Source organism: Pygocentrus nattereri, chromosome 13 (genome assembly GCF_015220715.1).
Source record: "Pygocentrus nattereri isolate fPygNat1 chromosome 13, fPygNat1.pri, whole genome shotgun sequence".
Taxonomy (NCBI): Eukaryota; Metazoa; Chordata; class Actinopteri; order Characiformes; family Serrasalmidae; genus Pygocentrus; species Pygocentrus nattereri.
Window position 1 is genome coordinate 5,655,648 of NC_051223.1, and position 22,936 is coordinate 5,678,583.

Here is a 22,936-nt window from a genome sequence, read left to right on the forward strand (position 1 = left end):
GCCAGAAACAGGCCGATCCCGTAATACCTCTGAGTTCTGCTTCCTCCGTTCGCTCTTAAGCCCGCTTAAGGAGGCTGAAGGCGGCTGCGTTCCCTCACAAATCTCTTTTTCCATCCTTCTAAATAAACTACACTCGGTCTGTTAACCACACAATGGTAAGTAGCTCTGCTGGTTTGTTTTGTGGAGCATCTCCTCTCTCGGTGAACGCTAGAGCTGTTAGCGGAGCTGAGCTGGTGACACGGCAACATTAACCTAGGTTACCTAACTTACCAACACATAAACTAGGTTAGTTTGTCTACACATTTCGATTCTTTTTTGAGTAACTAAACGACTATTTTGAGTTGGTCAGATGATAATGTCATGTAGTACTTTCTAATACTGTAGTTTTCCTGCTATTCTCCAGCTTCTTATTCGAACTTTCCGTTCCACCTTAAATGCTGCAGCAGTTACGTTCTGGCGCTTGAGGCGGAGAATGTAGCTGCCGCTCTGTTTAAGGTGGAACGGAAAATTCGACCGAGAAGCTAACTTCATCTTCGTGTTAGTTCGCAGCTTTTTACCGAGGGGACCAAAACATTGACAAAAAAGACCCGTTGTGCACAAATTGGTCAGAATACGTGTTTGTATCAGGTATCTAGACGAATTCTAACGCGTTAGACTGACTGACAGAGCTGGAAAACCGTCATTTTGTGAGATATTCGTGCTCTCAGACGGCTCTTCAGTTCGGACAGGTTAGCGGTGCTAAGCTAACTTAAACTTTCTGTTTTGTGGTCGTTATTATGGCGTCCGGGAGCTGCTTGCACAAGCACAAATTAGTTAAACACTTGAGGGACACATTTGAAGCTGTAAATTCTAGGTTACTGTGACAAACAGAGGCGCTGAGACTTAAACTTCGGGTCTAAAATGCAGAAATTTAAAGCACAGCGTAGTTAACTAAGCTAGCTTAGTTACCTTCAAGGTACGTCACTGGCTGCTTTGCTTTTGAGATAAAAGTGTAATAAACTGCAAGTTTCCTTTTTGGAAATGTGCTTATTGTCAGATTAACCTTTATACTACGGTATAAGGTCTGTTTTAGTGTCATTTTAACAGACAGTGGAGCAAAACAGTCCGTTAATAAGATAAAATAAGACTTTTTAACAGAGCAACAGCACCTGGGAAACATTTAAAGGGCACTTGCACCATTTTTAAAATTTCTCCATGATTAAATGACTGCAAGGTTAAAAGAGGAAGAGTTTCAGGTTTCTTTACAGTGGTGGTGGATGGATCCAGGGGTCGCCATGTGTGTGTTTACACCCTTGTGTTTACTTTCTGAGAGGGAGTTTTTAGAGGTGGGCGTCTGGTTCCTATCATCACCACTACTGTGAACGGCTCTGACTGCAGAACGGAGCATTTGACCCCAAATCGCTCAATCTTAACCATTTACATTGCACTGAAATTTTGAAACAGTGGTGGAATGTTCTTTTAAAGTTGCCTTAAGTGTCATGATAAATATGGATTATAGGTACAGTACCAAGTCTACTGTTAATAGGGTAATTTGGGTAAAGGTGTCTAATGGAAATGTTTGAGGGAAGAAGGCCGTTATAAGTTGATCACAGTGTCGGTCAGCCGCTGTTTCAAAACAAGATCTGGTTTCACCTTCTCTCTGCTCAGTTACCTAACCAGCGTTCCTCTCTTTTATGTCCTCATGACCAAACTGGTCATATTTAAGGAAGTGTCGCTGTGGCCGTTCGTCTGAGGAGGAGCCTCTTGTGTCAGTAAAGTCCTGTGTTATGTCCTGTTGTGATGTTCAGCATGTCGACATTTGGGCTTGCGATTTATTGAGGTTTTGCTTAGGTCATTCACTACTGTCTCTACTTCTGAGGAGGGACAGTATCCCTTTTTCAGAAATTCCTAAGTTTTGCAAAGTTCAGCTTTACTAAGCTTTACCCGTGTGGGCTGTGGCAGTGCAAAGTTGCTTGTAGAAGATTTTGACGTCATTTTTCCTTCTCTTTCAGGGTGTGCAGTGGCAGTAAGGTGAACCTGAGAAGAGCCATGCTCGCCACACAGACCGCTGACCCTGGCCCAGAAGCAAAAAATGTCAAACAGGTTAGTCACCTGATGGCCCTTCTGATGGAGCACTGCTGGGGTTGGGATTGTTTCATTAAGTAGTTTTTTTGTTTGTTTGTTTTTGTTTGTTTGTTTGTTTGTTTTACCACAGGTTGCCTGTAGTGTTTATGATTAGGGCTGGGTATCAAATTTCATGCTGTTTTGTAGGGAATCATTTTTATATAAAAACTTGAATGACTGCAAATTTCAAATCACAGGAGCTGCTATTATTATTATTATTATTATTATTATTATTATTATTATTATATTTGATGTTATTCAACATTGCCTTAAGTTTTACTTGAGGAAATTGAACATATTAACTTTACTAGTATTCAAACTTCAAGTCTGAAAAAATAATGTGAATAAAGGCCTTGAGCTTGATTTGAAAATAATCGCATTTTAATCGCAATATTGGTCAGAAAAATCACAATTAGATGTTTTCCCCTAATCATTCAGTCATACTGTTGTGATACAGACCTGTTATAGGGTTGCACAGGTGATATTTTATCGTAATTTATGTAAAATCATACGCTTCTATAAGCACTTTGTGGGTATTGTCTGTACTTCAGCAGTGACCAACTGCTTACAGACCGAATGAATCATGTTTAAATGGATTTAGTGCAGTGCGTTATGTAAAATGCTGAACCCAAGTCACTGTGCACAGAGTTTTTAATGGCCGTTTTTAAATGTGGCACTATGATTGCCCTGTTTGTCAAAATATCAGGATCCAATCTCATAAATCAGGGCAAAACTTTTCTGGTTTTGAAAGGAAATTGAAATTTATATTTATATTTATGGCATTTGACCGACGCTCTTATCCAGAGCGACTTTCAATTTGATTGTTTTACACAGGGAGGCCAAGGTGGTGTTAGGAGTCTTGCCCAAGGACTCTTATTGGCATAGTGTAGGGTGTTTACCCAGGCAGGGGATTGAACCCCAATCTACAGCATAGAAGGCAGAGGTGTTACCCACTACACTAACCAACCACCAAAGTTTTTACATAATTGGAAGGTTAAAATGTAAATAAAGTCATTCAGAGTGGTTTGGTGTGAAACGCTGTTTTAAAGAAACTTAGAGGCACAGTGGTGGTGATGGGAACCAGATATCCACCTCTAAAATCTTCCTCCGAAAAAAACATTCCTTGAAATGGGTATGAATACTCAGGCATTGTTGTGCAGTAGTTCTGAGATAAAAGTTGAAGGCCACAACGTTTTAAACCCCATTCTTGGTGGAGTTTTCTACCGTTTTTCCACTGGTTTGCCATCATCAACATTGCATGTAAAACTCAGAAGACATGTGTTGTTTCACTGGTTATTTTGGATAGTAAACAAAATGACTTTGTGTTATAGACATGGTGACTCCTGGTTCCATTCACCACCACTGTAAAGAAATCTGAGACTCTCTGGTGAAGCATTTCACACCAAACCCCTCTGAATGACTGAATCTAAACCACACTGAAAAAAAGCTGCTTAAAAGTTGCTTTAAATTTATGTGATTCAGGCTCACAATGAGTAAAATGTTACATTAACTATGCATTAACTTACAAGTAACTATGTGTAAGTACTTGATTAACTTGCTAAGCAGTAATATATACATGTGGAACCAAAGTGCACATTTGAATTATGCAAATGCAACAAGGTTGGTTTTTGTTTGTTTGTTTGTGGTTTTTTTTTTTTTTTTTTTCTTTCTTCAACGCACTGAATTATGCATTGTGCCCCTTTAACTAAGGCCCTGCCCATATGAAAATGTTGTGGCGAACAACTGTGGTACTGGCTGGTGTAATTCTTCTGTTTTACATTTTAATTGTGCAGCACTTTTCCGTTTGTCAGTTCCCTCTAATAACAAGCAGTAACTTTTAAACATTTTTAAATAATTCAAATATTCCTGCTCTGAGGGTGGGGCTACCCAGAATTCTTTTTGATTTCTGTTCACTTTTGTTTTTCATCTGTTTTCATTGTATTTGGATACATTTAGCACTTTCTGAATATTCTCATATAAAAGTTTGTGCTCTACATATATTAGTCTGTATCAGTGTGATATATTGGAAAGCAGGGGTGGTCGTCAGACTGCGTGAAGATCCCAAGCTGGCATCTCAGATATGATCCGTTTATGACCCAGTGGCTCAATTGGAATAGAATACATCAATGTATGCACCTCAGTCAGAATAGACTAGTCCGATTGAGGCCATTCTGAATACAATTTCTGTCCTATTGAACACGAAAATGCTGCATTATTTTATTCAACCTCTGTTCAATTTTTGCAAACTTTTACCGCCAACAAAAACTGCCTGACCAATCAGTCACTTCTGCAGTTGACATGACAACCAGAATGATGGAGCATCTGTGTCCCAGCGAATAGAGCTTTTCCACAAACATCAGAAGGAGTAGAAATGCCAAAAGCAGCTATAACGGAGCTGCGAACATCAGAGTCATGGCTTGTATAGCAAGAGTTTCACCTTCTTAATGAAGTGATGAAGCTCTTCATTCTACTTTCCCTTTCCCAAAATAGACAGTAGCTCAGTGACTCCACTTGTTCGCTGGGAGCGGTTGATCGGATATTATTTGCACTTTGTGTTGCGCTACATCGCCAAAGTCTGATCAGACTCTGCTGAGATCCCAGCTGTAAGTGAAAGTACTCACAAAGTTGAGGGTCCTGCATGAGCTGAAGGAACTCTCCAGTGTCTGTTTGCTTTTCCACGGTGGAAAGCATCCTGCATAGTATCACAATTTGCTCATTTCATGAAGAGCAAGTGACCTGTTTTCATCGGATTGATATATATTAGGCCTTTGTGCCCTTTTTTGTGTGTGACGGCCTTTAGACTTGTACTGGAGTTTACTTGTACTAGTCTTTTTCAACTGTTCAGTGTCTTTAACATTGAAGCAGTAGGTCCTTCATTGGGCTCCGTTCACATTACCAGGCTGTAGTGTCACATCAGATTTTTTGTCGTATTGTGACGCATGTTTTCAGAGCAGTGAGGACACGTACATCTGGTCTTTCTAAATCAAATCTGAGCCACTTTCGTATGTAGTCCTCCTTCAGATACATATCTCATTTGTGGCCATGCCACCATAGGCTGTGTTCACATTACAAGCCTTATTGCTCAAATCGGTGGTTCACACTCATTTAGGTAAGTGATTCAAATCTGTTATTAATTTGAACAAACCAGCATCCTGAAATGACCCTCATGAGCTCATCCTACTCAGTAACGTCACGTGAATGAATCCCTGCATCATCAACACAAACTAACGAGCAGAACGAGCTTCGCTGAGAAGATCATTAACTCTGATCAGCTCTCAGCTTCAGGAGAAAAGGCTGAGATGTTTTGCTTTTCCACCGTTTACAGGCTTTAGCCTCGGTTTGACACTGCTGCCATGGTAATGCTGAATGATGGGGCACACGCAGTGCGAGTAAAGCACATGACTTCCGATCTGAGCGTTACATTAAGGTCACATGGCCATGAATCGGAGACGTATCTGATCTAGGACCACATGTGAAATTGGCTCAGGTCGAATTTGGAAGGATCAGATCAGCCCTGAAAACATCAGATCTGGGCCGGTTTAGGGCAGAAAGTCAGATTTGTGTCACTTCAACCTGGTAATGTGAACATGGCCTTAATGACAACATGCAGCTCATCTTTGCAAAGAAGGCTTATTTTGCTGGTTAGTTTGTTCATGATTCTTGTGGTTCACTCACTTGATCTTATTGATTGGGATGTGGAAATGCGGGTCATTTCAAGGTTTCACAGGTTTGTTCACATTAATGTCAGAAAGATTAAAAGATAAAGTTAGAAAGATTGCATCTGAGCGTAGAATTGGGACTGAGCGACGAGGCTTGTAATGTGAGCATAGACTTAGTTTTGCACTGAAGTTATGAGGCTAACGAAGCAAACAAGTAATGAAAGCTTATGGCCACCAGTTAGCAAAACAAAAACAAAATGTGCTGGCTAAAAAAAAAAGAGAGAAGGTTTTAAATTCATTATTATTTTTTGCTGTATTTACTTTAAAGGGTGCATATCCTATATTGTTTTCTTACTTTTTATACATGGATTTATAAAGATTTGTATGGTTTTATCTACCAAATGTAGAATAAAACGGGCTGTTTTTGTTACTATGACTGATGTATGTAAATGAGCGCTGTTCTAATTGACTGCCTTACGTTGTGCCTCGTTCAAAAAGCAGTTCAGAAACACATCTTGTAACTTTGGCAGCAGGCAGAGCTAGACTGACTGGCTCTACTGTCATATGCAAAAGTTTGGGCACCCTTGGTCAAGTGATGTTTTGTTGATTTTTCACGTACTTTACAGAGAACCCGTTTCTGCACATTTTAATGCACAATTACGTTATTTGCTGAATTTAAATGCTGGAAAACATGGTGGTCTGTACAAGAGTTATCTTAGATGCTGTGGTTTGTTTTCTTTACACTATAGTAAATGCATCAGCAAAACATTTGACCAGGGGTGTTGAAACTTTTGCATGTGACTCTGTGTAAATGTGTGTTTTTAAAACATCATGGGAAGAGTGAATTCAACCCCGACTGTTTTTTCCAGTTTAGTTTTCATATATGGTGTGAATGGAATACTTTGAGAAGCTTGCATATTTTTATATACGTGTGTGTGTGTGTGTGTGTGTGTATGTATATGTGTACACACACACACACACACACACACACACACACACACACACACACACACACTCTGTCAAACTCTTATTATAAGGAAAGAGAGAAGTTCTGTTTTTCCACAGTATGGGCCCTTTAAGTGTCCTTCTTTGGTAAAGCAGGTGGCTGTAATGATCTTAACTCTCAGGTCATGTTCCCATGCGTAGGTAGTCAGCTGACATCAGGTGACGCGTCAGCCTGTAGGTATGGCTCACATCCGCGTGGCTGAAACAGACGCTTTGACTCGTCTGTTAGCTTCCTACACTTCTCCTCTAAGGGAACAAAGAGGGCTAAAACCAGATGAGCACTTATCCTGTCAGAGGAACTGTTAAAAGCTGGCAGTCATGCCGCTTTTAATGTCTGTGCTCTGCTTGTTTCAGTGACCTGACTTGCATGTTTTGGTTCCCTTATACTTGAATAAGGTTGTCAGCCTTGAGATGTCACAGAAACGATACTGAGTAAATCTTAAATGTGCATTAATATGATACAAACTAGAGATTTATGACCTTTAGCACAAGCAAAACATAGCTGTTATGGTATACCAGTCCTGGAAATCAGTCCTTATTATCTTTGTTATTATTAAATGTCGTCAAGATGGTTCCAATTTTTGGGGCGCATATGGATGGCTTTCTCCAACAATAACTGGTTTGTGATATCTTGGATTGTCTTCATGCATCTTGGTGCTTGTTCTTTTCCTCTTTTTTTTCTAATTTTGTTTTTTATTGAGGGAATGAGTCAAGACATCAGGAAAACAAAGAAACAGGACAAATCCAGTGAAGGAAAAAAAGGCCTAAACAGTATCTGGTGTTTGGTCACAAATATGACGAAAAAATAAATGATTTGAATAAAAGGACCAATTTGGATTATAATGTTTTCCCAAGTCCTCCTCTTTTTTTCCCCTTTTTCTCCCCCCCCACCCTCCCATACACCCTTCCACTCCCTCTCTACACTCCCTCCATTAAGTTTACCCTTTCACCTTACCCTTACCCCTAGTAGCACCCATCTAATAACCCCAGTCCCCAAAGAAAATTTTACATTACTAAACAAACAGCCCAATTAACCCAATAAATGAATATGAGAATATATGATTAGAGAATTGGGATAGAGAGGAGGGGAAAAATAAATAAATAAGAGATTAAAGAGATAAATAATGAGATTTAGATCGGTGAACTCTGTGCAATACTTGAAATTGAATCAATTGTAATCTTGCACAAGGTACACTTGCCCGCACCTTGGCGATAGCCTTATCCCACCATTGGTCTGTTAGGGCTATGCCCAGGTCGTTTTCCCAAGATCTTAATTTTATTCATGGAACATGGGTCCAGATGAACAAACTTCGAATAGATGTTGGATATACAACATTTTTGAAAGGGATCTAAAGACAGAAAGTCGTCCAAAGGATATCCAACAGGTAGGTGGATGTAATCCAAAAAAAGAGAAGAGACACAGTGTCTAATTTGCAAGTATCTAAACAAGTGGGAAGGGGGCAGGTTGAATTCAGCTGATAACTGAGCAAAACTACAGTCCTTTTCCTCTTTTACCTTCTGCTGTACCAGTCATAGTTACATTTTTTGGTTTCGTCACGAAATGCGTCCAAAATAACAGCTTCAGTTTGGCTATCTGGGCTTCGAGTGGGAGGCTTGATTTGGTCAAGGATCCAAAGAAACCTACTTTCGCTTTCTGTCTTCTATCACCATGCCTCAGAGTTTGAAGCATTGGCCAACTGAAAATTCAACTCGAACTTGCTCGAAATCTGCTGTATTTTCACCAGTATTGGTAAAACAACAGGTTGCCAGTATCAGGCAGCTTTTTGTGATGAAGAATGTTGAGTAGCCAGAACAGGTGTGAATCAGACACCACCCTTCATTTATTAGTTTTCCCACAATTAAGTTCAAGTTCATATTTCAGTAGATATTTAAGATATATAAGATTAACTATAAGATAATATACCTGCAAAGGAGGGAGAAAGTCGAGGGGAAAAAACAAGAGTTTTCAAAACTGGAGTTAAAAAAAAAAACTTACAAGACCACCAAAACTGTCAAACATTAGCTGGTAATAATTTGGCTAATAGCACAGTCAGAATATAATACGTTTGTGTATACAGAATAGACCAGTCTGATTGAGGCCATTCAGAATACAACTTCTATCCAATTGAATGAGGTGGGTAATCCTGTAAATAATCTGTTAAATAGAAGAATATCAGTGTTAACGCCTGTATCTGATTACATTCCCTATCGGTTTAAGTCCATTCTGCATGTGCATCACATCATAGGGAAAGTTTATACTGTTCAACACGGTGGAGCAAAAACTGGACTGCAGAGGAGACAAAGTTTATGCTCTGATCTTTAAAAGGCGCCGATGGGACGGACGTCCAGCTTATGTGTCTCAGAACACAATGTCTTCTCTTGGCCTTTTTTAATAACATTTTCCTGAGTCTGACATCATTTAAAAGCCATTAAAACCACAAGCACTGCTCACTGCTGCTCATCTCACTCTGACTGGACTCGCATGTGATTTTATGCAATATGTGATACTGGTTATTATGGTAACATCCACACTAAGTGATTCTCTTCACATGCACATAATTTTGAATCTGATTACTTGTAGTGAGCATGTAAACGGATTTTCCATCAGTTTGTTAAGTAGTGATCATGTAAACACCTCATTCTTAATCTGTTATCGGAATGTATTCAAAAAGATTTGCATGTAAACACAACCATTGTTGAATGTGTTTGGGATTACTTGGATGGTGAGAAGCATAAAAATAAAACCAATTTCTAAAACGGAACTTTGCAGGTATGGAAAAGTCTCCCTGCAGATTTGTTTAAAAAACTGAAAGGAATAGAAGCTGGAGTATCGGTAGAGTGGACGCACTAACTACTGAAAAATCTGATATCACGTTTGATAAAACACCTTTAGTCAATGCATCCTACATATGATCTCTAACACTTGTCCGGTCTCTTCCATAGTGGATTAAGGAGAAGATAGCGCAGACGCTGAAGGCCCTACAGAAGCGCTATGTGACCATAGACTCTCCGGTGACCAGCGACGACTCGGAGGCCAACCAGCTGTGTTGCGCTCTGGAGGCCGCCTTCATCCACGGGCTGCGGAGCAAACACATCCGCACGGATGGTGCTGGGGCACGCGGGCGCAAAAGGGCCGCTCTGCCGCAGCCTGTGTTCTGGAGCCTGCTGAAGAGCGTCACTCACAGGCAGGTCCATTCACTCCTCATTAACCCACTTAGCACTACTGAATTGGCTTATCCTCTGGATTTTGTCAAGATAATTATTTTGAACTTTATAGGCCTTTGGGTTCAGACAGCATAGCAGTGAAATGGCCCTGACATCACGAGGGCTTGATGTCTGTTCGGTTTAGTAACATTTAGTCATTTGGTGACAGGAAAAAGACATGGAAAGGAAAGATTGTGACCAGCCTTAGGATTAGTTGAGTCATGTGGTATAGTAATTGGCTCCAAAGTTTAACTGCACTGGTCAAGTGACACTGCTTTGCATATTTCGGCCTGTGTGACACCTCTGGCCCTTAACGGCTTTTCACAGATCCTTTATGTTGTGTTGTGTCTCTTGGAATCCTCAATTCAACCAGTTTGTGTTACAGTTGTTATAGTTTCCAGATGTCTTTATGATTCAGTTGTTAAAGTGTAAGGAGAGTGTTTACATGTGAAATGATCCATTCAAGAGAATAACTTGGAGTCACTGAGTGTTCAGTGTCTCAAAGTTTTTACATAAAATGGTTACAAATATGCTGCCTGGTACATTGTTTTATGATAGTTTTGAGAAAGTTTTGGCCTTTATTTTTTAAACCCATCCTTGAAGACACTGCAGCTCCTCTTCACAGCAAACAGTCCATAGATTCATCAGTGCAGCTGCAGTTTGGTGGTGAAATGAAGGAACTATGACCACAACTACTAAACTATGACCACAATCTTCACAAAACTACGCTTGCTAATGATTATATTTAACAGTGATATAGACACAGCGCGACCGCTTGGTCCTGTTTCTGTTCCTGTGTCAAGCTGCAGTGTTGGAGACCATAGAGGCTGAGAAATGATCCGTGTTTCAACAGCCTCACATTAATGTATCTACATTTAAACTATAGATCTGTTAGACTCTCTCACTATTTGACCTCATCCCACATGAATGTTTGTGTTTAATTTGAGTTTGTTTAAATGTTGACACTGATCATTTCTTACTGTAATTGTGTGATGGTCTCTTAACACCACAGCTTGAAACAGGGTGAAGCATCCACGCTGCATCTATATCTCCATTAAATGTAATCATTAGAAAGTGCAGTTCAGTGAAGATTGTCATAGTTTATCGTCCTTCATTTCACCACCGTACTGTAGCTGCACTGAGGGCCGTTTGCTGTGAAGAGGATCTACAGTGTCTTCGTAACGCCCCCAAATTAGGACCAAACCATGCATTCAAATAGAAAGAATTCATGAGCATGATTTCACAAAATGAGAGAATGAATTAAGAAATCGTGAATTTAAAAAAACACCCATGAAGTAAAGAAAACGTGTGCACAATTAAAAGTAAACGAGAGATCAAATTATTAATTGTGGGAACGAATTAAGTAAAGAAGTAAAGTGACCACGAATAAAAGACGTGTAAAAACTGCAAAACGTTCACTCATTTTTGGCTCATATTGTCTGTTCGACATTATGACCCTCGGTTCCAACCTTGACAGTGAGATTTCTTTAGAATGGTGAATCATTTCATCAAACAAACCTAGTTCTTTACCTGGTAACTGTCTGCTGAGGTGAAATGTGTTAGAACAAGGAAATCGCAAAATTCTGCTGAACTCTAACACCGCAGCAGCAGAGCTTGTAAACCCCTGTCCTTTGAGGAATACGTTTCAGCACAGAAAACATTTGGGTTTGCGTTATGCAGCCTATATGAAAAATCGTTATGATGATAATTACCTTAACTTTGGCAACCAATATTTTCATAATATTTTGTTAAAGTAGTCCTAAAGCTGTAATTCAAGCCAAAAAAATAGTCTATCTTCAATAATATATTGGATAATAAAGGACCTGTATAGTGGAAAAACAATTTTTTTATAATGTATGCGAAAGTGGTTAGCGCTGTCGCCTCACAGCGAGGAGGGCCTGGGTTCGATTCCCCGGCCAGGCGGCCAGGGTCCTCTCTGTGTGGAATTTGCATGTTCTCCCCGTGTCTGCGTGGGTTTCCTCCGGGTTCTCCGGTTTCCTCCCACAGTCCAAAGACATGCAGTCAGGCCGATTGGACATGCTAAATTACCCCTAGGTGTGAGTGTGTGAGTGACTGTCTGTGTCTGTCTGTCTGCCCTGCGATGGACTGGCGACCCATCCAGGGTGTATCCTGCCTTCTGCCCAAAGACTGCTGGGATAGGCTCCAGCATCCCCCCGCGACCCTGACGGAGAAGCGGCTTAGAAAATGGATGGATGGATGGATGTATGCGAAAGTGTATAAATGTATCATTCACATCCCAACCCATTCAGTCCATATATAGCAACTAAGCAAGAAAAAAAGGCACATTTACAAATAAATGCCCATTCAACCAGCAACAGTTTAGCCCTGCCCATTTACACTAGTTCTAAGGAATCCTGCCATTTGAATACAAATTATTTTAAGCAATTAACCGAGTAGTCCGAATTTTTAAACAATCCTTTAAAAAGACTTCATTAAAAATACACAAAAAACCCCATGTGGTGAGAAATTCAAGTACCTCCTCATATGTCTGTCTCAGTTTGTACTGTAAGAAAAAACATTAGAAGATAAATGCATCATCCTGTAAACTGCTAGAAGTAATGGTGGCCCTCACTGAGCGCTTGATTATTGAATTGTTTGTTGTAGTATTGAGTATATGAAAAAGCTTTGATATTTTTCACACATCCTGTAATGCTAGTAGATACTGTGCATTAATGTTTGGTTCTGTTTCCTCAGAGATGTGGTTCTGGAGTTGGAGGGTTTGAGTTTCATCAATTCCGATGTGGGTCGATGTCGGGCCTGGGTCCGTCTGGCACTGAACGACGGGCTCATGGAATGCTACCTGACGTCACTCCTGCGCGAGGGCACCAAACTGAGCGTGTATTACCAGCCTGGTGCGCTGCTCCTGGACCCTGAGGACCGCGAGGTTCTGCTCAGCCTGCTGCAGGGCCTCGCCTCTCTGGCCTTCACGCTCTCATATAAATCAGCTGTGCTGAACGAATGGACCACCACTCCGCTGGTTCTCGCTGGCCTGTGCCCACCAACACCTGCTGATGACCTTCAGCTGCCCTCTAGGCGCAAGGAGTCCTGGGACAGAGTGTCGCAGTCATCCGGCGGGTCTTCTGGTGGGTCCACAGGCTCAGATGGGGGCCTTGAGGTGCTCCACAGGGGGCCGGGCAGGAGTGCCAATGGGACCTGTGAGGTCCACACTCCACCCACAGACTCTGATTTGAGCCTGGACACGGCAGGGTCATCGCAGTTGTCCTCCAGCCTCGGCTCTGACGCTCCACTGCAGATGCAAGACCACCGTGGCCTGGAGAGAGAGAACTGGAACTGCCATACAGAGTTCGCTCATGATGACAATAACAAGGCGACACTCAGAGAGTGAGTAGCCAGATCACTAATTAGTTTCATTTGTCCACAGACAGGTTGAGGGGGTTTGTCGCTCAGCACATCAAGAACTTGAACAGAACAATGGATTTTGCAAAACAGTCAACTATGAGTAGTTGTTACTGTGAGCAAGAACAAGAGATCCTCACATTTGTTGATATACCATCATCATTACTTTTATTTCTAATAGTGCCTTTCCCATGCTCAAGGACGCTTTACAATCAAATAACTTTAACACATTAAACATCAACACATTAAACAAAAGGATAAATATTTAATATACCCCAGTTTGGTTGCAAAAAAAAGTGTATAAAATTATTCTGGTCTATCTTGGTCACAGGTTTCAGATCATTTGTGGAACTTTATAAAGAAGTAAATCTAAATGACCTTGTGAATTAGGTTATAATACAGTTGATTTCTAGAATAAATCCCATTTGAAGAATTCTAAGGCAGAGAACATGACATAAATTAATATAAATAGACCGTTACACTAAAATATTAATTTAAAAATGTCTCCGTTCACAGAATTCCTAAAATATTGAAACCATCTAAACAATTGAGTGTCATTTTTACATCCACATTGTATCAGTTCAGTTGCATACAGAGTAACAAAAAGTCTAATATGGTAAGTGATTCTGAACATTTGAACAGTAAGGCTGGAGAGTTTATGGCACTGACCGAATTACTTCAATACTGCAGACTATTGAAAAATTCTTAAGCTTAAATGAGCCATTAAGATGGATGGATAGATGGCTGAATGGATGGATAAACAGACAGATAGATAGTTGGATGGATGGATGAGTAGTTGGATAGTAGGATGAGTGGATAGATAGTTGGATGGATGGACAGATTGATGGATGGATGACTATTATTCCCAGGATGGATGCATACTTGTCCTGAAACCTAGACTGCTGATTGGCTGTCTAAATGACATTGCATAAACTTGTCAATGTTACTGCGTCATGTTCATTTAATTACTCTGCTGCTGCAATATGTGACTGTTAATTCAGTTTTTCTCTGTCTAGACTGGACAAGGTATAATTCAGGAGTCACTATCACAGTCAAGGTATCAGTTTTGAAAAGTCTTGAATGATATCCAGCCCTTCAGAGGAGTCGTCTTTATTATTATAGCAGCAGCCATTGATTTTAGCACTGTTAGGATGGGCAGTGCCACGTTGAAAGTCACTAAGCTCTTCAGTGTGACCCATACTGCCAGTGTTTATCTAGAGAGTGCCTGGCTATACGCTTGTTTCATACACCTGTTAGCACTAGCCCTGGCTGAAACACCTGATCTCAATTATTACGAAGATGGTCCACATATTTTTGGCCACATAGCAAACATCAGACGGTCTGTGTACCTCTGTGGGCAGAGCATCTGAGACTGATGGCCAAGGTGCGAGTGAGGAAGAGAGGGATGTCATACTAAAATTAAGTGCTGGAATGTGCTTGGGGTGACAGTGGGGGGGAGGAAAGGAATTGCGGGCTGTAATACGCAGACTAGCACTCTGCACTTTTTTGTGGTTTGAAAGCCTTAGAGGAGTAGTTTCATCAATCTGGCGTTTTTGGTGTTGTTACATAGCATTACGATTATATCACTACACACAAGCCAATGCCATGCGTTTATTGTTTCCATCCACTCCTTTCCTGTTAAATAATTAAGGTAATGTAATATCTAGCCTACATCATATTTTTCTGCAACATCACCTTAATGTAAAATTCAAATTTCAACTGTCGGGTGGTGTGGCTGTCCAAACTTTAAGTCAAATCATATCACTTTCGTCCTGCATGCAGATTTCCTCAAATTTCACACAGCACAACAAAGGACCTTTTATTTATAGACTATGTTAAGGAAGAGTGGGCAGTGTACTGTCGTAAAGTGACCTTCATGGTACAATGCCAAGGTCAGTAGCCCTTTGAAAAATATTGAAACTGTGGTGAATTTCGAATTATGGTTAGGCGGTTAGACTAAGTCATATGGTGTGACCCCAATTTTATTTATTTGATGTATTTAATTATTTATTTGAGTGTCTACAAAGTAGAAAGACTGGTTTATATAAAAATGTATTAAAAATAAACATATAATAATTTTCAGTACTGTCTGGTGACAGACACTTTTTTTAAATGATCCTTTTAAAAGCCTTATTTGTCATTGACCTGTACACTGCATAATATAAACATAATAAATGATGCTGTTTTAGGGCTTATATAGTATTAGTTTGTATATTTTTATGTACTGTAGGGTTCTGGACTCTTGACTCATGTCAGGGTGGGTGATGTATAGAACAATGACACACGTAGACATTTTCAAAACATGCATCACAATATTTTGTTTTTATGAGTTTTGATCATAAGTTCTAACGCGGCGGACCAATAATGATGAGTATACTAACCAACCTTCAAATAACATCTTGTGAAAAATTTGAGTTAATTAACCTCATTCTGCACTACCCTAAATACAGTTAAACAGGACTAGCTATGCTCTCTTTTCAGTGAAACTTACAGTTGGCCAATTTTCTTTAAAGAGGAAGTTATTGTCCGCAAATGTGATGCAGTTTATCACACTAACAATAAAATATATTCATATAATCCCTAAGTTGAATGACAACAGTAATAATAATTCATGTATGTAAGGTGTCTCAAACATTAAATAAAGCTAACATCTAAATCTTACGAGAGTGTCTGCTTCTCTTTCAGAGGAAGCAGCTCCTCCAGCCAAGATCTGACGAAGGAAGACGTTCATATGCTCAGCTCCGCTCCAGACAGCATGATTGAGACCACCACCCAGAGCAGCAGTGAGGAAGACTCGCCCAGACCTTCCTCACCTAACAAACAGAATCCAAACCAACTGCCTCCACCCTCAGCAGATACTGTATCCAACACTCTCTCAGCTGTTTCAGCAGAACATCATCAACAGAGAACGTCATCAACAGAGGCTCGGTCTGAACCCAAGACTGCCATTATAACTGCAAGCCCAGCTGTCTCTAAGGCTTCTATAAAACAGAAGCAGAGGCAGACGACAGACCCTCACACAAAACCCTCTCGTATCTCTTCTCCTGCTGTGACCTCTGAGGTGACTTCTGACCTAAAGACCCCCAACCCTCCAGCTCCGCTGAGCTCTAATGCCATCAGGCCAATGGGAAATCCTGGTCACTGTCCTGTCCAGCGCAGTTGTAGTGTTCTGAGCAGAAAAACTTCTTCAGGCTCTCTCTTTGTAAGTTTGCTGTCCCATAGAGATGCACGATACAAAGATTTCCCATCCTGATGTTAGTGCCAGGATTCAAGTCGTCGTTGAATCCAATGAAAAAATGCCCATTCCTGTGTTTTAATTGATACTTTCTTAATCCCACAAACGGGGAAATTCCACCTCTGTATTTAAGCTATCCGTGAAGTGAAACACCACATACACACTAGTGAATACACACACTAGGTGGGCAGCCCTATCCACGGTGCCTGGGGAGCAATTGGGCATTAGGTGTCTTGCTCAAGGACACCTCAGCCATGGACTGTCGGCACTGGGGATCGAACCGGCAACCTTCCGGTCACAGGGCCAGTTGCCTAACCTCCAGCCCACGAGTATTTAGGCTTTAAAGGAGTGATTTGTCAGAAAATCAAATTTTACAGGATTTTCTACTTAACCCAAATGCAGTTGACCAGCCAAGATATGTTTAGTGACCTTAGTTCAGAAGTGGAGCTCCCAGACCAATTTTTTTGTTATATTTTCTTATAAGTGCATAATTTATTTTATTACTACCATCCCCCCCCCCCCCCCCGTATGTTATTTAAACTGCCACTGTCTCTCCAGAGGGTGCCTCTGAATATGATCTGGAAGTAATATCAAAATGCAGATGTCACTTAGCAAAAGCAATTGAATGCACATCTGAAACTCTGTTATTTTTCTCCTCAGAAATCTCCATCGTGGATCTCAGAGGAGGACTTTCATAAGCCTGACCTTTGTGGAAGTGGTGATTCTGAAGGGCCTGACAGTCTAGATGTCACCCAAATGAATGGGAAGATTTCTCCTGTTTCTGAGCCAGCGTCACACCAGTCCCCACCCAGTGTGGTTCATCGTAGACAGATCGGTAAGATGGAATATTACAATTCACACTGCATCCCAACGGTTTTGGAAACAGGGTTGTAGTTCGAGAACTTGTCAGCTGCAGTCTTTGTACAAGCTGATCAAACTCAGTGTCTGAATTGAGTGATAAGTTTATCTACCCAGAGTTCCGCAAAAGTCACCAGATTTTCTGCATTAATAATTTCTCAAAGGGACATTTTCACAGAAGATGGCTTCTCATATATTTCTACATTTTTTTTTTTTTTTTTTTTTTTTTTTTTTTTTTTTTTTTTTTGGTTTTTGTTTTGTTTTGTTTTTAATTGTCTGGTCTGGAAAAAATGCACCTGATGATTGTGTCTTGACCAGTTAGACTAGTCAAAACAGGGAAGTTAATGTTCTTTGTCTTGATTTTGAAAAACATATGGCAGTTAAAAACGCACTTACAATAGCAGTTACAGCCAGTTAAGGTAAATATGGAAAACAAAGGTTGAATTTCATAAATACATTGTTGTGTGGCCTGTCTGGCAATAATGTTTGAGAGAGCATCACATCTGGAAATCTATGTGCTGTGTCCGTCAGGGCTGCAGTATAATTAAAATTATAAATACCAACTGAAAGGCTGCTCCTAACAATAACTCTTGCAGCAGGATCATGCACCCCAGCACCCATATTCTCATGAGTTACAAATTTTCTGTCCAGGGACCTTGTGACTAAGTGCAGGTCCTTCACAACCAGTTGCAGCAATTTTTCTTCACAAGCTGTGAAACACCAACGATCACTGTCCGTCAGGTTCAGCTTTCAGACACAATGACAAGAATTTCCTGAAGACTATGATTTTTGCCACTGCTGGTCAACCCATATGACCGTACGGTTCAATTACACCTACAAATTCAGCTACTTCCTTCACTCTGTGCCCAAATGCAATCGCTCCTTTTTGCCAATCACTAACATCTGCTTTGCGACCCATTTTCCACACATCGAGCGAGACATTCACTGCACTGTACCACCTCTTCTCAATCTATGAATCCCGTCATGCACCCCGAAAGTTACTACCACCTTAAACATGCAAGGTGACCTTTGTACAGGGAGTTTATGTATATATTGCCCTTTCTACTGTGTGTGTGTGTGTGTGTGTGTGTGTGTGTTTTCTTTATCAGCCCCACTTACTATATAGCTGCACTTTGTAGGTCTACAGTTACAGACTGTAGTCCATCTGTTTCTCTGATTCTTTGTTAGCCCTCTTTTACCGTGTTCTTCAGTGCTCAGGGCCCCATAGAGCAGGAACTACTGGAGTGGTGGGTCCTTCTCAGAACTGCAGTAACACTGTATGATGGTGGTGTGTTAGTGTGTTGTGCTGGTATGAGTGGATCAGACACAGCAGTGCTGCTGGAGTTTTTAAACACTGTATCCACTCACTGTCCACTCTATTAGACACTCCTGACTTTTCAGCTGTAGATATAGATGTCAGAGACAATAGCTCATCTGCTGCTGCACAGTTTGTGTTGGTCATCTTCTAGTCCTTCATTAGGACGCACACAGGACGCTGTCGGCTGGATGTTTTTGGTAGGTGGACTGTTCTCAGTCCAGCAGTGACACTGAGCTGTTTAAGAACTCCAGCAGCACTGCTGTGTCTGATCCACCTCAGTGTTACTGCAGTGCTGAGAATGATCCACCATCCAAATGGTACCTGCTCTGTAACAGACATTATAAGCCTTGACCTTCCTTGAGTTCTGCAAAACAAAGTGTCCCACAGCCAAGATACAGGATTCTGGAAATCGTCCAGTAAAGGAAGAGTGAATGCAGTGTGACTTCTGCTGACTGTTTTAGTCATGTGTTTCACTGAGGAAGTGGCTCAAGCTACTCGTGCTGCAGTCAGACCACACACTTGTGACCCAGACCTGGCAGTACTGCTTTTTAGCAGCGATAGGGAACGTGTGAGTCAGAGAGCTCACAGCATCCCTTTTCCAAACTGCTGTTTAAACAAATGAACATGCACTGTTTAAGGGGAACTGAAAAACAGGGCGCTTTTCTCAGCACACTATACTGGCTGCTGCTAATTATGTATGCATGTTTCTAGTGTGCAGTGTTTCCTGTTAATGAACTCATTCCTTTTTTCTTTTTTTTTTCTTTTTTTTTTTGTGTTTTTTGTGGCCTGTGGTTTAGGTTGTGAGAGAAGGTTACCTGGTATGTCAGGTTATCCTAGTTGATTCACTCAGGTGTCAAGTTAAGGAAGGGTAGGTGAAAACAAAGATTCGAATACGATACGAATTCGAATTCGATACGAATACCTTGATTTTGATACAATGAAAGTGGGTGTGGCTTAACCCACAGATGAGTGGGGGGTGCTGGAAATGGGTGTGTGTATTCACTGACTATTAATAATATTTATATGAATGTAATTTAGATAGTCAAGAATGGGCAAGGGAGGTGTGTCAACTCGGGTACCTCATTGTTTTCTGCTTCCTGCTTTATGAAAATCCCGTATGCGTTGTTCCCTTTTCTCCTAAAGGCCTGTCTAACCCGTTCCGTGGCCTGCTGAAGCTGGGCCAGCTGGAGCGGCGGGGTGCCATGGGCCTGTGGAGGGATTACTACTGCGAGCTGTCTCCCTTTGAGCTGCGGCTCTACACCAACGCCGAGGACCGCAGCTGCTGCGAGAACTGCTTCCTACTGCGCTGTGAAGACGTGCGCCTGTCCTCCGGCACCGAAGGCCGCTTCCGCCTCAACTTTCCGGGCAAGAAGCTTGAGCTAAGGGCACCGTCACGTGGGGAAGCAGAGGACTGGGTGGACAGCATCCTTGAGGCTGTCAATAAAGCCCGGCCCGTGGCCCGTGACGAGCAGTGGGAAGTGCTCCAGCCGTCTCCCGACCGGTACGACCCGTATAATATTTAAACATAATTCACCATAATTTGGTTAGATCATTTTGGTACAGTTCAGAGGTTTATGAACAAATACACAAATGTGATTCCAACAGTTTAGAAAAATAGGCAAGAAAATTTGTAGTTAATTGTGCAATATTAGAACAGATTACAATGTCTTGATTGATGTAGCACAAATGGTCATCACAAAATTCCCCTTGCAATAATGATTACTGCACAGAGGCAGAGGGTCACAGTATGTAATCGTACTTTGTGCTGTGAGCTATTCTGTGGGTGCTTTATACCTGGCCCACACTACAGGATAAATGGCCATTTCCCCTTTCACAAAATCACAAAAGGCCTCAATTATCTTCCCAGAATATCCAGTGATGTTGGATGTAGTCTTAACGCCTCTGATATACTCGCAGCATAGCTGAAGAGATCAAAACACCCCAGTGCAGGTTCGATTTGACTGACTGCTCTTCCATCACAAGTATAGATGATAAAAACATACTTCAAGGTCGACTGATTGATAGTGGAGTGACAGAAAGCTGAAATCAAACCAGTTCTGTAGTGCTTTAAGCTGTAGCCTGCTGGGCTCTGATAACGCTAGTGCCTGGTGCCTCCCACAGCAATACGTGATCAGTTCTAGCAATCCGATGATTAAAAACACCCCTTCACAGGAAAAAGACTTGTATCTGTGAGCAGATTTTAGAATAACTGGTGGTAAAGTGACAAAGATTGTTGTGTGGTGCTTTGAGCTGTATCCTGTATCACCTAGTTATCACAGGTGAAACCCACCACATCAAGCCGTAACTGGTCTCACAAGTCTGGACCAGCGCAGGAGGGCCGAGTATGGCCCTGATAACCATTTGACTCGATAGTGGAAAAGTCGCTTTTGTTTTTATATATATATATACCTTCCTTTTTTTTTGACAAAATGGACAAGAATCTTTGACCAAAAGGTAAGATGCTGGCTATATACTGTGCAGGTATCTCATGGTTGTTGTGAAATTTTATGTTATAGAGAACCTAATTTGCATATCAAAATTCTCAGTTACTGATTTTTATTTTACCATTCATGACTGAAAATTCTGGCTCATCCCTACATTATAGCACTACATTCTACTGTTTGCTGTGTCCGCATGGATTTTATACACATCTAATGGACTTTATAGGTTGAATTCAGTCTAGATGTGTAAATGTAGATTAGTGTTCCTCAGCCCTGGTCCTGATAATTGATGGGGGGCTGAAGACAAAAAAACAAAAGGTGAGATCAGTAATTATTGGTGGGATCTCTCATCTCTTTAATATTAGTTCGGATTTTATTAACTTCTATTTTATAACCAAACAAACCTAGAACATATTGCTCAAAACAGTGCATTTTTTTTTAAACCATAATATTTTGTATGTGTTGTTTATCCCTAGCGACCGGGAAGCCTCCACGCCCTCCTCCACACCCTCCAGTCCGGAGCGGGAACCCTCAGAACTACCAGAGATAAACTGGAGCCGACAGGCCGACCCAGAGCCGGACGCAATAAAGGAGGCTGTAGTGTGCCTGAGCCAAGAGGATCGAGGCTGGAGCCTGCTGGTGCTCTCCCTCTCTCTGGAGGCGCTCAGGGGTTTCTCCGTGCAGGACGGCCGCAAGATGCCCCTTTTCACCCATCCCATCGAGGCTGTGAGGGACGTGGTGCCGGATGCAGCGCTGGGTGGCCCGGCCTTTTTCAAAGTACTGACGACACGAGAGACGCTGACGGTCAGGGCGAAGAGTGGGGAGGAGGCACAAGCCTGGAGGAGCCTCATCAGAGGAGCGCTGAGCTCCTACCTGGATACAGAGGAGGGGGCCGGAGAGGAAATAGTGTCCCTGGGTGGAGGACAGGCAGAAAATATCCACCGGCTGGTCCAGCACAGGCTGAAAGAAGATGGTGCTCTGCTTCCTCATCTGACCACCGTTCCTATGGAGAGAGGACTGGACGCACAGAACTTTAAATGTGCAGGTACACCTCATAACTTCCATTTCTTCACCTGAGGTTTGCTTGTGACTTTTGTGTGGGTTTGTAACAGGCACCGTCATTCATTTTTAAGTGACATTTAAACATAACACTAAAACTACTGTATGTAACGTTTAGAGATTTGGAGACCCCTCTGGTGGAAATGTAGAATTGCACACACAACATTTTGTAATGTGGGTTTTGCTTTAGACCTCGAAGTGAACGAATCTGATGACTCAATGAGTATTCAAAGATAACCCCATCTTCCGAGGATGAGTGAATCGTTTGCTGTTGTCATCATACCTTTTATTGGTATGATGTTGATTTTGAGGTCATTTGACATTTGGACATTGAGCCGGACCTTCTTATGGAGCCTGTGCGTGTGGCATTAATACGTGAAGATGTACAACATTTCCTGACTTGGCTTTACAGGTTGAATTGCAACAGCACTCACACACCTTGTTTTAGCCTGTTTTTATTCTCCTGACTTAGTAAAGCTACTTCTTTCAATAATAACAAAAATATATAGTGTAGCTTTAGAACAATATTATGTAACAAATTTACCTTAAAATTACAGCTTCAAAATCATTTCGATGGTGCACTGAGTATCATCCACAAGCTCAATCCTTGGTGATGCTACGGCCATCTGTGGCCGGGAGTCCAAGAGAGCACAATTGGCCTCACTCTCTGGTTGGG

The 22,936-nt window shown here is 41.4% G+C and overlaps 1 protein-coding gene across 2 annotated transcripts in view; it reads left to right on the plus strand.

Annotated features, from left to right (window-relative positions):
• The window catches only part of plekhm1 (pleckstrin homology domain containing, family M (with RUN domain) member 1), a 28,773-nt gene continuing 5,837 nt past the window's right edge, over positions 1-22,936 (plus strand). Inside the window, exons 1-8 of one of the 2 annotated variants that reach the window (XM_037544397.1) lie at positions 1-155; positions 1,992-2,082; positions 9,711-9,952; positions 12,687-13,334; positions 16,035-16,551; positions 17,245-17,419; positions 19,904-20,261; positions 21,678-22,246. In XM_037544397.1, the coding sequence (XP_037400294.1) occupies positions 2,029-2,082; positions 9,711-9,952; positions 12,687-13,334; positions 16,035-16,551; positions 17,245-17,419; positions 19,904-20,261; positions 21,678-22,246 (2,563 nt within the window). In that variant the 5' untranslated portion in view covers positions 1-155; positions 1,992-2,028. Of the gene's footprint in view, positions 156-610; positions 729-1,991; positions 2,083-9,710; positions 9,953-12,686; positions 13,335-16,034; positions 16,552-17,244; positions 17,420-19,903; positions 20,262-21,677; positions 22,247-22,936 lie in introns of those variants that run through there. The other variant, XM_037544398.1, reaches the window with a different exon arrangement.